This window comes from Talpa occidentalis, unplaced genomic scaffold, assembly GCF_014898055.3.
Source record: "Talpa occidentalis isolate TD23 unplaced genomic scaffold, MPIMG_talOcc4v2.1 talOcc4.13, whole genome shotgun sequence".
Lineage (NCBI taxonomy): Eukaryota > Metazoa > Chordata > Mammalia > Eulipotyphla > Talpidae > Talpa > Talpa occidentalis.
Genome location: NW_023601322.1, coordinates 96,182,302 through 96,197,382, shown reverse-complemented (window position 1 = coordinate 96,197,382; position 15,081 = coordinate 96,182,302). Strand labels below are relative to the sequence as shown.

The following is a 15,081-nucleotide window of genomic DNA, read 5'->3' as shown; positions in this document are numbered from 1 at the left end:
CGCGCCCGCTGCTCCCCCCAGCAGTGTACTTCGTCAGTCTGCCTGTTCTGTTCCCCACGCTGGCTCTGGTGAATCCTCTCACCCTCCCGCGCTTCTGACTATGCCTAGTGCTTGTATAAATAAATAAAAATAATAATAATAAAAAGATTTATTTATTTATGCATACAAGAACTGGGGTACAGATCAGAGGTTTGGGGGGAGAGAAGATTCACCAGAGACCCAGTGGGGAGCACAACAGGCAGATCTACTGAAATGCTGAGGGGAGCAAAAGGCGAGACAGGAGAGGTCTCCTGCGCCATGTGTGTATCACCCTGGCTGATCGAACTCAGGCTGTCCTGGTGATAGGGCTGAGACTTAGGGAGGCCCTCCGGAGGATTTTTGTGTGTTGAAAATTTAGATACAATGGACCCCGTATGACAGAACTCAGGAGAGCACACACTGGCTAGAAGCGAGACAGTGACACACGTTGTCATTTTTGGCAGGAAAATGAATGAATTCCTAAGGCCCGCCTGTGCTGATGGGTGTTGAGAGAAAGAAAACCCATCAGTGCTCTTTCTTTTTTCTTTTTACTAAAAGGCACCGGAATTGTAAATGTCTTTCTGAGCGAATCTATGGCTTTGTAAATAACAGTTCTGATCAGGGGAACTACTTACCCCACTTCCAGTTTTCAACTGTGTCTGACGTCTGTACACCCACGAGTCGATTCTGACAAGATCAAATTAAAACTGCTAGAGTAAATATTGCATGGCACCGAGGCAGACTGAAAAATACGGCTCTAGCATTGAGTTTTTAAATTAGGCATGTTAAGAATCAGAATCCGTTATTTCTTCCCTGTTGTATTATGACTCCTTCCTGTCTATGAGATGGAGGGTTCGACATTTGTCTTATATACCTTTCAAAAGATGAATGTTCATCAAGCTAATAATTGCAAAAGCTTTTTATTATTATTGCATAAAACTTGATTTCTTGGAAAGACCTCCTTGTGAGAAAATCAACAGGGAGTAGTTTGCCACAAACATTGTCTTTGTTATTTGGCAACTGTTCACATCAGTTGCTTCAACTTTTCCTCAGTGCCTCTGATGAAAAATAATAACAACCCAGAAGCATGTGCACCTATGTCAGAGCGAGATGGTGCTCCCCAAATTATCTAGTTAATGCAAATGACTGGCATCTCAATAAAATTTGAAAATAAATAAGTAAATTAAAGAGCATTGACTCACATGATAGCCACTCAGTAAATTAAAATTAAAAATAATAACAACTCACAGCATGTCCTGGGATGGGGCTTTCCCAGCAGACTGTACCTTCCCATGGCCCTTCCTCAGTGTCCACAGAGAAAGGGAACTGGGGTGCCGGCACCCTGAGACAGCAGCACTGTGGAGTCTTGAACTGTCTATGGTCTTTGCCCCCACATTTCCCACACAGTCTCCCCTTAGGGGCGGCTCAGAGCAGTACATGTCTCTTCCTACTCCTGTTTTGGGGATGGGACTCACCTTAACATTAGCTCCCCTTCCCTTCACCCCTCTGCACCTGCTTCACTCCACTCCTCCCTAGTACCTCCCTAGACACCAGGCCTGCAAGAGACTGGAGTTTGATGTTTGTGAAACAAACAAATATTTATAAAAGTGGGTTTGCTGGACAGGGACCTAGTGTATTCCTGGCTTGGCGCTGATGAGACAGCATCCTATTGGGTCTTCCACTCCTCATGCTCTTGTCTCTTAATGCTTTTGAGCGGAGGGTGGCAGGTGGCCAGTGGAGGGACCTCAGGCTTTGCTTCATGACCCAGCTCCTGGGCTCACCTAGAAGTTGGGTGCCTTGAGTGAGTTGCCCCTGTCTTTGAGCCCCGCTGGCTTCCTCCGTCAAGTCTGAATCACACAGTTACTATGATGACATTTCCACAGACACCCCCTACACTGTAAGTTCATTAAGGAGGATTTTTAATTGTAACTTTTCTGTTGCTATATCCTGAGTACTAGGACAGTCCCTGGAATATAGTTAGTTTTCACCATGTACCCATAAATGAAGGCTTGATGGCTACCCCATAACCCCAACAGTCATCTCACAGAACCTTGGAAAGAGGGAGACACCGTCTGGAAGGTTCTATAGAAAAATTGCCCTAAAACCCAAAGGGCTGAAATAGCCCCAGCAGTAGTCATCTCTGTCTACCACGGAATGGGTGGGTGTTTTCTTTTGAGATTGTCTGGTTTTATCACATCTTGGCTTTCTCCCAGGACTCAGAGGCAGCTGATGAAAACTCCAAAGAATCCTTATGAGGCCTGGAGCAGAGAGGTGAGTGGAAAAAGGCCTGTGGACAGAGTGGCTGGGTCATCCTCCTGCCCCCAAACTTGGGTAATGCAACCTAGCAAATGAAGAAAGAAATCGGCTTCCTATTATTCTCAGTTCATTTTTTTCCTCATTTTCACTGAATTCAGAGAGCCTGGAATCTGTTACAGCTAATGTTAGCTAACACCCCAACCAACATATCAACTGGGGTGACCCTGGGGGGTGGTGGGAGTGGAGAACTGTCTCTGAAATTAATCAGCTGGGCCACTAGAATTAAGGGCATAAGTTTAGGCAATCTTTTTTATCCTACGAGGTATCTTCTTCCTGTGACTTCCATTTTTATATGTTTTGTGAAAAGTCTGTTTTGATTTATCGGTGATCCCTTTCAAATGGGTGTCTTAAGAACCCAAGATTAAACTTCTAAATTCCTCTAGATTTCTTTTCTCATACACCTTTTCAGTGCCTTAACTTCAAAAGCAAAATAGTTGCCAAGTTTAGCAAATAAAATAATTCATGCTAAAGCAGAAAGTTCAGATTTAAATTTACAGGCAACCAGGTGGCCTGTGTTTTATTTGGCAGCTCTATATGTTTTCCAAAAAAGCACAGGGATTGGGAAGTTGGAAATGCTTGGTAGACCACCCAGTCCAGGAGCTGACCTGGGGACACTGGAGGACAGACTTGAGACGGGCTGGGTTCTGTTAGCAATGGGAATGGAATATCCCTTCCAGAAACCCATTAGATGCAGCGTGACTGGCTCTGTGTATGCTGTTGTGTTCTTTATGGCACATACTGTGAGGCTGGAGGATTAAAACTGTGGGCAAATAGGGGAAAGGCTACTACTGAAGAGAATGTTGGGAGATCAAGGCAACATTGGGGGTCCGTCCCACCTCATTTCCCTTGGTCCTCAGTCTCCACTGCATGCGCATGCCCCAGAATAGTTTTCCTGTGGCTCAGTGCACACTGACTTTTTGGCTGAACTTGAATGGGCTGATGCAGTACATGTACCCTCCCACCATTTGGCAGGCCCGTCATCAGCAAGTTATTTAACCTTTGTGTCCTCTTTGTGACCAAGGGGTGTGGGTGAGACGGGTGCTAACATCCCCCAAATCTTGTGATTCCTTAAGTGTGAGGCCCCTCAGTTCTTTGAGGACTTGAGACTTTTTCGAGCTCCTAAGTTACCCACATTGCACATGCCAGTCCCCATACAACTTCATTCAGGTTTGAGTTAGCAAGTTTAGTTCATCTTATGTAAATCATGGGGGAGAAAGAGAAACAAGCTCATTTTTTAAAAGATTTATTTATTTATGCATACAAGAACTGGTACAGGCAAGAGTGGGAGGGGGTGAGAAGATTCACGAGAGACAGAGTGGGGAGCAGAACAGGCAGATCTACTGAAATACACTGCTGAGGGGAGCAGCAGGTGAGGCAGGAGAGGTCTGCTGCCATGTGGGTCAGCTCCCTAGCATGGGATCGAACTCGTGCTGCAGTGGCTGCGGATAGCTACATAGTGCAGCGACCTAACTCCTTGTGACTCACCAGGGAGGCCTAAGCTCTTTTTTTTTTGTTTTTAAAGAAAAATTTAAAAACAATCACTGGGAGAGAGGCCATAAGATCAACCCAGGTTCTTGGGCTGTTCTGAAAGCCAGTCTGCTTCAGGTGGAAATGGAGTTCAATGAACACCCTTTGACAAAATTCTTTGGCTAAGAGTTGCATCATGATAAATCTATTGGTCTTGGGTCTCAGATATCACGTTCTGTCTCATAACTCAGAGGATAAGGGTGAACCTGTTTTGCATCATGAGCTGTTAGAAGGGCCTAGAAAAACTTGGGGCCAACCTAAACAGTTCCCTCACTGGTGAGGAAGGTCCAGCTCCACTTCTGATATTTCCCTCCATGGCTGTTCTTATTCATGGCACTCTCCACCCGATGTCCTTGGAGAAAGAACACAAGCCTCTTGAAACAGAAGACTCATGCTAAATTCCTTTCTGTTCGTCTGTTGCCACATGAATCAAATTCAGAACTTGATTTCCTACTTTGAGGAAATCCTGGATATTAAGGGGCACTTAAGAATGGAATATTAAAACTACAATAAACATTGTAGTTTTCTACATATGTTCTGTTGCCAGTGTTGTTGCCTGGATGATGAAGACACAGTGTTTTGTTGTTGTTCAGAGCATTATTAGAAAGCAATGGAGTGTCTTGTGGAGACATACTACTGTTTCTTGAATAAATAACACATAGTTCTTTATTACAAAGATGACTCACTTTAGAAAAACAGCATGGAGGGTTCTCAAAATATTAAAAATAGATCTAACATATGATCCAGCAATTCCACTCTTAGGCATGTAGTCAAAGAATACAAAAATATCAATTGGAAGGGAAATAAGCTATGGAAGCAACCTAAAGATGCAAATATAGATGACTGGATTGGGAAGATGTGATTTGTATACACAATGGACTACTACTCAGCTGTCAAAAAAGATAAACTCTTGCCATTGGTGACTGAATACACTATCTTATTAGTATTCATTTTATTAGATTCCACTAGAACTATTAAAAATGTGATATTTTGTTTGGAGGGCATAAAAAAAGGACCCACTTAAAAGGTGCATAGCATGTAATTTTTGCAAGCTGATCAATAGCCCAGTGATTTGATGAGCTAAATACCCGTGAGCCAGTTCATCTCAGAAAGGAACAAAGGGCTGAGCTGAGCTCTCAGGAATAAATGCACTTCCTGTGGCACATCTTTGGCTCATTCTCTGTGGGGCCCTCATGGCAACCATCACACTCCTGGTCACATCAGCTGTCTCATGAGCACCTGTGCTGAAATGTCTTTTTTCTTTTGGGACAGAGTCAGTGCGGCCAGGCTCCTGGAGGAAGTCTGGATGTGTACAGTGAGCACCCAGCAGGGCCCCCACCTCCACCACCCAGTGAAACAGGCTGCCCCTCGGGTGTCGTCCCATCTCCCCAACATGGGGCTCCTGGGTATTGCACAACACACTGTGGCAGCCAAGTCCCCCAGATCCATCGCACCAAATGGATCTGATCCACTGGGAACTGGAGCAAAAAGAAGGGCCAAGCAGAACCACCTGTATTGACCCCGTTAGCACTTCATTTCAAGAAGCAGAGATTGATTTTCTGATTCTGTACACCTACTCGGTGTCCCCGAGACAAATCTGTGGCTGTGCTTTTGTTTCTCCCTTCAGTCCTTCTGCAGAGTTGAAGAAGACTATCCTGGATAATCACCAGCTCACTCTTTACACAGCAAGGATGGAAATGATCTGTAAACTGTGTCATCCTCAATAGTCAGAATTTTTTTTTTTGTAGCCTCAGAAAAAATCTGGGGCTAAAAGCAGGTGATCACACTGGTTGGGTCAGTTCTACTTTCTTTGATCTGGGCAGAACATTTAGCTCAATCTCACAAACGGTGAGAGCATTCAGTTTATAGTTATGATACATTATAGGCTTACACTTATCATTTGTGTGATCCACACTGGTAATTTTGTAGTAAGTGATGACAAATGAAAATGTGCTAATTTAGAAACTGATTTCTTTGGAATTCTATGACTTTTTCCTGTTAAAACCTTTGAATGAAAATATTTCAAGGCAAACACTCCCTACCTAACAAGGGGCTTAAGAGAACACTTACTTCTTAATTAGACAAGCATAGTACAAGATTACAGCCAAACTCAATTATTCTAAAAGTGCAAAATGTCCGATCAAAGCATTAAAAAATGAATTCAGATATACATTCAAAAGATAATGTATGACCAAGTGGTGATGATATAATACATGAAAAATTGGTTAATTATTGAAAACAAGTTAGCATAATGCAACACAATAAAAAAATCAAAAAAGAAATAAAGTTTTCAATAAAATTCAATATCTAGTGCCTCCCCTGGTGGCACAGTGGTTGAGCGCTGGGTTGCGAAGCTGCCCGCAGCCTCTGCAGCGCCGGTTTGATATCCGGCCACCGGCGAAGGTCCCTCATGGCACGACAGACCTCTTCTGCCGTGCCCACTGCTCCCCTCAGCAGTGTACTTCCTCAGTCTGCCTGTTCTGCTCCCCGCTCTGGCTCTGGTGAATTCTCTCACCCTCCCACACTTCTGACTGTACCCAGTGCTTGTATAAATAAATACACAAATCTTTAAACAAATAATAAAATAAAATTCAACATCTATTCATGGCAAAATCTTTATGTTATGTATAATTTTTCTACTATTGTGTATAAAAATTACCATTGTTTTATGTCCTTGTTAATATTTGGACAGTACAGGATTTCTCCCCCCAGGTGTACCCACCACTGAAGTACCCACCATCCTCCACCCTCGTCCGCTGTGCCCGCACCCTCCTCCCCGCTCTCCCTGGCTCTCTGGATGCCTGAGATATAGGGCAGCTTTCAAGGGTTGGTTTTGATGTTTGCCTTTGTCATGACAAAATCTTAACATAAAAACATGATATCTCAGGGACCTCCCTGGTGGCGCAAGGGGTTCAGTCTCAGCACTATGAAGCTATCCGCAGTCACTGCAGCATGAATTCTTTTTTTTTTTTTTTTTTTTGTGGGACCCTCACTGGTGGCCAGATATCAAACTGGCGCTGCACAGCCTGTGGGCAGCCTCTCAGCCCAGCGCTCAACCGCTGGGCCACCAGGGGAGGCCCTGCAGCATGAATTCTTGACCCACATGGCGCAGCAGACCTCTCCTGTCTTGCCCGCTGCTCCCCTCAGCAGTGTATAAGTGTATTTCAGTAGATCTGCCTGTTCTGCTCCCCACTCTGTCTCTGGTGAATCCTCTCACCCCCCACACCTTTGTACCCCAGTTCCTGTATGCATAAATCTTTAAAAAAAGAGAATCTTACATGCTAAATAATTCCAGTAGAGAATGTCTGTGAGCACATAAAATTAAACAATATATTGTTTGTTCAGCAGGGTCAAGAGGTAAAGTGATAAAGAAATGCAAGGGGTCATTGACAAAAAAATCTGAAGGGTGGCTGCCCTGGGCATTGAGAGAGAATGTCCTCAGTGACCAGCATTGGGGCCTCTGAGAGCCTGCTAATGTTGTCTCAGTAGGGGTATTTTTAATATTATTTCTCTGTAGGACAAGCTGCCCATGTCCTATAAATTAGTAATATCTATGTTTATGTATGTTACATATGTACTTCATGGTTAAAAATGGCAAAAAGAACACGAAAGAAATTGTTCCTCAGTCCTGCTGAGCCCTTGGTAGATTCCAGAGGAGAATTCTTCACATTCCTTGCATTTGGCTGGGCTGGGTCTGCTGCGCGTTCCTGCTGGATGAAGATGATTCTGAACTGGGAATTTTCCTTCACAGTTGGAAGTGCCTTAAGAGGTCCAGAAAATGTTTCCTACACACTTTGAACACTTTTGTAAACAGCGAGATTAAAAGAGGGATGAAATAATGGAAGTTATGTGGCGCAAAAGGCTGTACGAAACCTAGGAGGCGATATTTAGAACAATTAACAATTGGCCTTTGTAATCTCCTCACAAATTATGCAGTTGGGGATGGTTAAAATAAAAGCAGCTTCCATAATGGTCAAGAGGAGGGGCGTTCTATCTTCCAGGAACAAATCTGACCTTCAGCAATTCATTGCTTAGTAACTTTCAGTTTTAGACGCTGCTCTTCAAATCCTTTTACACTCTGTGTGTCTGCTAAATTATTCAGTAATGGCTATACTTGTCCTGAGCTGGAAATGGTCATGAGCTGTCTCTCCTTCCTGCAACCAATAGCTAATAGGAGGGATCCCTTTCTCTGTAATGGCAACAGGAAATCAAGATCACGCATGGAGGGAAGCAGAAGTGTCAACAGCTTTTTAACCTTCTGCCACATCAGAACTCTTGGAATCAGCTTTTCCCTTTCTCCTTCCACAAACATGGCTTTCTTTCCATTTGTCTTTTAGATTCCAAATGAGTTCATGTTCCCTCGCTGTTGTTACCATGTTCTTATTCAAAAACTGCCATGAGGGCCTCCCGGGTGGCGCAGCGGGTTAAGCACTGGGCTGTGAAGCTGTCCTCAGCCTCTGCAGAGCGGGTTCGATTCCTGGCCGGTCAGGGAGAAATCCACATGGCGCGGCAGACCTCTCCTGTCTTGCCTGCTGCTCCCCTCAGCAGTGTCTTCTGTCCATCTGCCTGTTCTGCTCACCACTCTGTCTCTGGTGAATCCGCTCACCCTCCCATGCCTCCTGTACCCCAATTCTTGTATGCATAAATAAATAAATCTTTAAAAAATGTGAAATGTCTAAACAAACAAACAAATAAATAGGCAATTCCCAAACTGAGCACCACTCTCCAGAGGGGTCCCAGATCTAGTTGCATTGACAACACAGTCCAATGGGAGTCGTGGAGCAGGCTACACACTGCAGGATGTTGCTGAAAGAGCAAGCTCCTGGCATCTTATTGATGGAATAATAATACAGCATCAACTACACAGGACAGGAGAACAAAAAAAAAAAAAAAAAAAGGATGGATGAAACGGAGCAAATGTGCATATAATTTTAGGGTTTCCAGGGGGAAGAGGAGTCTGCTGACATCTGCTTGATGACTTGATATTGAGATGGAAACCATACGCCAGACCCCCTACTCATGATTCCAATCTTATTGACAAGGCATTCTGTTGATCAGACTCTGGGAGGGCAGAGTTGTACAGTCAGTGGCCCCGCAGGCATTCCCAGTCATACCTCATGATGCATACCCACTGTTCCAGGATGAGCAAGCATCCTGCTCTTGTTAAACTTGAAGGAGCCTTGTAACTAATTGACTGGTTTGGACTGACCTTGTATTTGAATGCAGAACTCCATGTAACCAAGGAGATGGCCAAGCAGGCCATTTAAGTCTAGCAGACCCACAAGATCCTGTGAAGTTCTAAGTGATTTATTTCCTCTTACACTAAACTTCCAATTTTGTAAGGTTTCATCAAAATTCCATCACACAGGAAGCTCCTGTAGGCATGAGCAGGGATTAACATCTCCGGCACAAGACCTGGGTGGGCAAATTGAGTCTAGCTTGGGGAGGTTAGGAAGAAATCTTATGGCACCTCATTTCACCCCTGGATTGTCGAGATTGGCCCTCTTGCTCATTCACTTTGTAGAAAGCAATCCTAAAAAACAAAAACAAAAAACAAAAAACATACTATCCCTTTGGGGTTTGCAAGAGGCCTTCCATAATCCAGAGAACTGGCACATTAATTTAATCAGAAACTTGGCTTCTTTTCCATCTCTTCAGTTTGACAATTAAGAGGCATGACTGCAATGGATAGGTTCATTTTGGAGGCAAAGAAAATCAAAGTACTCGCAGAGATTTGTTGGGCCAAGGAGACTCTCTCCGGACCACTTTCAAGGTCGGTTTTCAAAGCTCACGAAAAATATTTTATTTTATGAAAAATAAATGGGAATGTCCTTGGTGAGTGTGTCAACACCTGCACGCCTGCATGTGCATGGCCCTGGCGTGTTCATGCCCTGTCTGCTCACCATGCCATGTCATTGAGATTTGTCCACTTCAGCCACCTGCAGTTCACCTTTGGTGTAGCTGTGGCAGCTTGGCCTCTTCCCTGAAGGGTGGTTTTGAAGTCTTCTAGACCTTTCCCTAGTCTTCATCTATGTGTGCTCACTTTTCTCTTTGCATCATCATTGTAAAAATAATTTCCAATACAGTTACTGTTAGTCTGTCTGCATCAGGTAGGTAGTAAATGAGTGGCTTTCGTGTAGATATTAAAACAAGAAAAAAATCATAGATGTGCTTCTTTCCCTTTGGCAGATGACACAGCTCTACCCAGGAAATCATTTCTTTCTTGTAATGCTAGAGTGGGTCAAGTGGAAGCTTGCATTTGCACTGTAATTCCAATCAACGGGAGCTTTATAACCGCTCACTTAGAACGGCTTCTGCGTCTCAGGCGAAAGCCCAACTGCCATTTTTCTTTTCTTCCACAGATGTGATCTCAGCAAATAGCTACTCAGACTCATTCAGACTGTTGAGTGTTTGTCTTCTGTGCTTTTCCCCCTTGATCAAGATAGTGTTTTTGCTAAAAAAAAAAACCCCACTATTTTGTGTATTCTGCCTATGCGCTTCATCACTAATGCCCCTTGTGTTGCCGGCTCTGCTGTCCCAGCATTCTCTGTTTCTCCTGACTAATGACCATTGCTGAAACTCTGAGTAACAGCCATTAATTTAAAAAAAAAATTTACTCCAAATCACTGTTGGTGAGGATTCAGGCATTAGACATATGTTGCATTCAAATATTTGATAACGCATCATACAACTGTTCCTTTCCTGCTGAATTTTATCAGCATCTCAGGCTACCGGTTAAGTGATGGCTCCTATAAAACTTACAATTCCCACAGTCATCAGCCTTGAGTCTTTTTTCCCTCCTGCCCTTAGAGACACATTTATGTAGAGACCAAGATTTTCAGAAGCCAGATCCCTTTCTTTTTTGAAAGAATGACCTTCCTGAAGGTGAACTGAGTCATTGACAAATTTTAGTCGGTGTTCCTTGGCTTCAGAAAAGTTGGGAATGGAGACAAATTGGAGGAAATGTATAATTTTTGACGTGCAAAGTGGAGCGATGGCTATGAACTGAAGCCAGACATTTTCACTCAATTTGCAGGCTTCCCCCGGGCAAGAGTCATGTTCTTTTGCAATTCTAGCCGTGCAGAGCAGTGCCCTCAGAGCCCGGCCACTTCCCTGGAGGGGGCAAGCACTTGCAGGTGGCTTCTATGTGAACAGTTTATTTTAGTGGTTAGGTATTTGCTTTTCTTCAACAGTTTATTGTGGAAATTTTCAAAAATATAGCCAAGTGGAAAGAATTTTACAGGGAACACCCATCAACTTACCACCTAGATCCTGCCATTTTAGATTTTACTGGAAGTGCTTTATCACACACATAACCTCCTATGCGTGCCTCCATCCAGCCATCAATTCACCCCACTTTAACACATTTTATCCATCTCATTTTGAATGCACTGCAGACACCAGTACCTTTCCCACCAAGTTTTTCAGAAGCAGGTTACATTAAAAAGAATTCTATATTTATTATTAGCTTCCTTTTCTGTGAGTAGAATTTGCTGGATTTCACAGAGACATACGTGCACCTGTGTAACCCAAACTCCCATAAAAACCCTCTTCTGCAGAGAGCTCCCAAGCCCGGTCTTCCTTAGTCTCTGTCTTTAACCTTTCTCCAGTCAACTGCTGTTTTCATTTTTTTATCACCATAGATAAGGTCACCTATTCTACAACTTCAAAGAAATGGGATCATATTGAATGCACTCTTTTGTGTAAGGATTCTTCCAGTTTGTCTCATTCTCTTCATTCCTGTGTCATACTAGTCAGAAGTTAATTCATTTACACTGCTGAATAATATTCTAATCTATGAACATACCAGTTTGCTTTTCTAATTTCTTTTTGTTTCTTGTTTTTAGTCATTATGAATAAAGCCACAGGGAATATTCTTATACAAGTATTTGGTGTAAAGATATTTTCATTTCTTTCCAGCGGGATTGTAATTGCTGGGCATCGGATAGGTGTATATTTTCGTCCTATGTATAAGAAACTTATGGAGGTTTTTCTGAAGTGGTTCTACCATCTTCTATGCCCACCAATGATGTGTGAGCGGCTCAGCGGGCCTGCTGCAGGGTTTTCAGTTTGACCCTTTCTGGCCATAGCAGTGTTATCTAGAGATTTTAATTTGATTTCCCTGGTGCTTGCTTTGTGGGTTTTTTTAATGCATATAAAACCCGGGGTACAGGCCAGAGGTGTGGGGGTGACAGAATTCACCAGAGACAGAGGGGGGTTTCAAAACAGGTGGGTTGACTGAAATACACTGCTGAGGGGAGCAGTGGGGAGTCAGGAGAGGTCTGCTGCTCCATATGGGTCACCTCCCTGGTCAGGGATCAAACTCATGCTGCAGTGGCTGCGGATAGCTTCATAGTTCTGTATCTTAACCTCTTGTGCCACCAGGGAGGCCCCCCTGGTGCTTGCTTTGAATGTGGCCACACCTTGGAGATATTGTGGGTTTGCTTCCAGACTACTCCAGTAAAGCAGGTCACAACATTTTTTGATTTCCAGTGTATAGAAAAGTTATGATTATGCTACACTGTAGTCTGTGAAATGTGCAAAAGCATAAAGTCTAAAAACACAATGTGCACATCTCAATTACATGTGACACAGAGTTGCCAGTGAACTAGTAGTTTTGCCAGACATAGGGTAGCCATGAATCTTTCCTTTGTAAAAAACATAATAACTGGGGCCTCCCTGGTGGCGCAGCAGTTGAGCGCTGGGTTGCGAAGCTGCCCGCGGCCTCTGCAGCACTGGTTCGATCCCCGGCTGCTCCCCGGCTGCTCCCCAGCCACTGGAGGAGGGTCCCACATGGCGCGCAGACCTCTCCTGCCGCCTGCTGCTCCCCTCAGCAGTGTACTTCGGTCCTTCTGCCTGCTCTGCTCCCCGCTCTGGCTCTGGTGAATTCTCTCACCCTCCCGCGCTTCTGACTGTATCCCGGTTCTTGTGTAGATAAATAAATCTTTAAAAAATAAATAAATAATTAAAAAAAAAAAAACCAAAAAACAAAAAACATAATAACTGTAAAATGCCCTAAAGCGAAGTCAACAGAGAGAGGTAGGCTGTATGTTGTAGCAAAAAGACACTCAGAACATCAAGTCAAGGATTTAAGGTCTCTGAGCTACAATCAGGACCAAATAAAAAGTGAGGCAATTTAAGAAAAAAGCTCAATAAGAACACCAGGTAAATGATACACGAAGTGCTACATAAATTAGACAAAACTTGCAAAGAGGCTTGTGCATAAGTGAATGTTGAGAAATATTAATTTCCAAATATCCTCAATTTCCTTTTTTTCCCCAACTGAATCAAAACTTCATATGTAAAAATCTCGAAGAATTTTCAATGACCAACGTCCACTAAAGGGTCTTTGAGTACAAAGACTTAGGATTCTGTTATCTAAGTCTGGGGTGAAAATGATCTCAGTTCTCACCCCTGCTTTGGAGACCAAGCTCTGCATCACAGGGAAACTATTACGAAGGCAACACAGCAAATGGCCATCAAGGCCCACTGGAGCCATCCTGCTGGGTTTGCCCTCAACGCACATCTGCCACTCACTGTGTCACCTTGGCGACTGACCTTGCTTCTCTGTGGTTCAGTTTCCTCATCTATAAAGAGTGGGTGAAAAGAAAAACAACTGCACCTGGAGTTGTTCAGAGTAAAAGAGTAAAAATGTAATAACATAACAAGTGCTACTTCAGGCTTGAGCTACCACTGTTGTTGCTGGAGGAGAAGAAATCAGGCCAGTGACTGCATGTGTAGGAGAATGCATGCTACTGAGGACTGAGGCAGGGGGGTGGATGCCTCCGGAGGACGGCAAGACGTTTGCCTTTCTGAGTGGCTGTGGCTGGCTGTCAGCCTGGCCTGTTTTTCCCCTTCCTCTGGTGCAGCAACTCATTCTTCCTTTGAGATGTTTCCCAGTTCTCAGCAAGGCAGACCCCGTTTCTGGGCCTGGTGACCCAGACCCGATCAGCATGGCATCCCTCAGTTTACCCTGACTAATTGATGGAGACGAGGGAAGGGGTTTCAGATGATTGTGGGATTTCTGTGGGCGCTAAAGGGAAAGAGTATCTCCTGCAGGTAGGGCAGCCTCAGAATGAGGAGGGATGTTGGTGCCACAGGTAGCCGCAGTGCCCTCTGGGGAGAGCCTGGAACTGGAGCCACAGACAGTAACGCAGAGCAAAGAGGGACTCACCCAGTGCCTCTCCTAACTAACCCTATGTGAATTTGGATTCTGTCCTTCATAACTAAGAACTCTGATGAATCCATCTTTTGTAACCACCCCTTTTTTTCCAAGAGAATTTCCTCGAGTTAGGGGGCCTTTGCTAATGAAACTTCCACTGAAACTTCCGTAGGTGGTTTAATAGATTGCAAACTGGTTTAATAGTTGGCAAAACCAACAGACCGGGAGGCAATTCTGGAGAGAAATGATGATGCCAGCTTATTGTGTCACAGCCGTGGGAGCCAGGAGGAGACTCATTGGTTGTCAGAACCATCTGGAACCCTCAGTGGGAGTAGGATGCGGCTGGGGGCGGGGACAAGCTGGTGCAGACTTCCGCTCTGTGCTCGCTCTGTGGTTGGATAGGAGATCTGCTATACTTCCTTTGTCTTTCTCTCAGTCTGCTGCTCTCATTGTTGACACTGAGATTTCCAAAACTTCAGCTACCAAGTCTCAGCACTTTGATCACCCACTGATAATAATTCTACCTTCTATCCTTGGACTAAGACTCACAAAAACATGATGTTATCACCTGATTTCAATTGACCCAGCCATCTGGAGAAGGTGGCATTGTAGCATCTGGGCACATTGGAACAAAGCCTGAGATTATTATCACATCTATATTTAGTAACTTTCTAATCATAGTATCAATAAGTATGGCTGCTGGCTGCAAAGCTGGGTAATTGCACTTATTCTTGTTAACATGTCATGTGCCTCAAAGAGTAATTACAGATAATGAGGAAGTTTAGGTTCAAAGGATTTTGCATGTTACTGAGTGATGAATGGTCCTTCGTGGGGATGTCACAGGGTTAATCACTGAGGGTTAAGACAGCCTTTGCTTGCATAGCCAAAGAAGAGCCAACAGCTTGTTCAGCTTTGCCGTTGCTCCAGAAAATGAGAAGTGGCGTGAAGGAATAAGAAGGTGGCAGGGGGAGGGGAGACAAAAGTCACCAAAACTAAACCTGTGGTGATTTTTTTAAAGAATGTTCTGGTGATGATCCATTCTCTTGTGTTATTAATTT

At 44.0% G+C, this 15,081-nt stretch overlaps 1 protein-coding gene across 2 annotated transcripts in view; it reads left to right on the top strand.

The window, feature by feature from the left end:
• Positions 1-6,457, top strand: part of EGF (epidermal growth factor) — a 52,540-nt gene extending 46,083 nt beyond the window's left edge. For both annotated transcript variants that reach the window (XM_037509551.2, XM_037509550.2), the window contains 2 exons: positions 2,232-2,289; positions 5,134-6,457. In XM_037509551.2, coding sequence (XP_037365448.1) covers positions 2,232-2,289; positions 5,134-5,328 — 253 coding nt within the window. In that variant the 3' untranslated portion in view covers positions 5,329-6,457. The remainder of the gene's footprint in view (positions 1-2,231; positions 2,290-5,133) is intronic.
• The last annotated feature ends 8,624 nt before the right edge of the window (positions 6,458-15,081 follow it).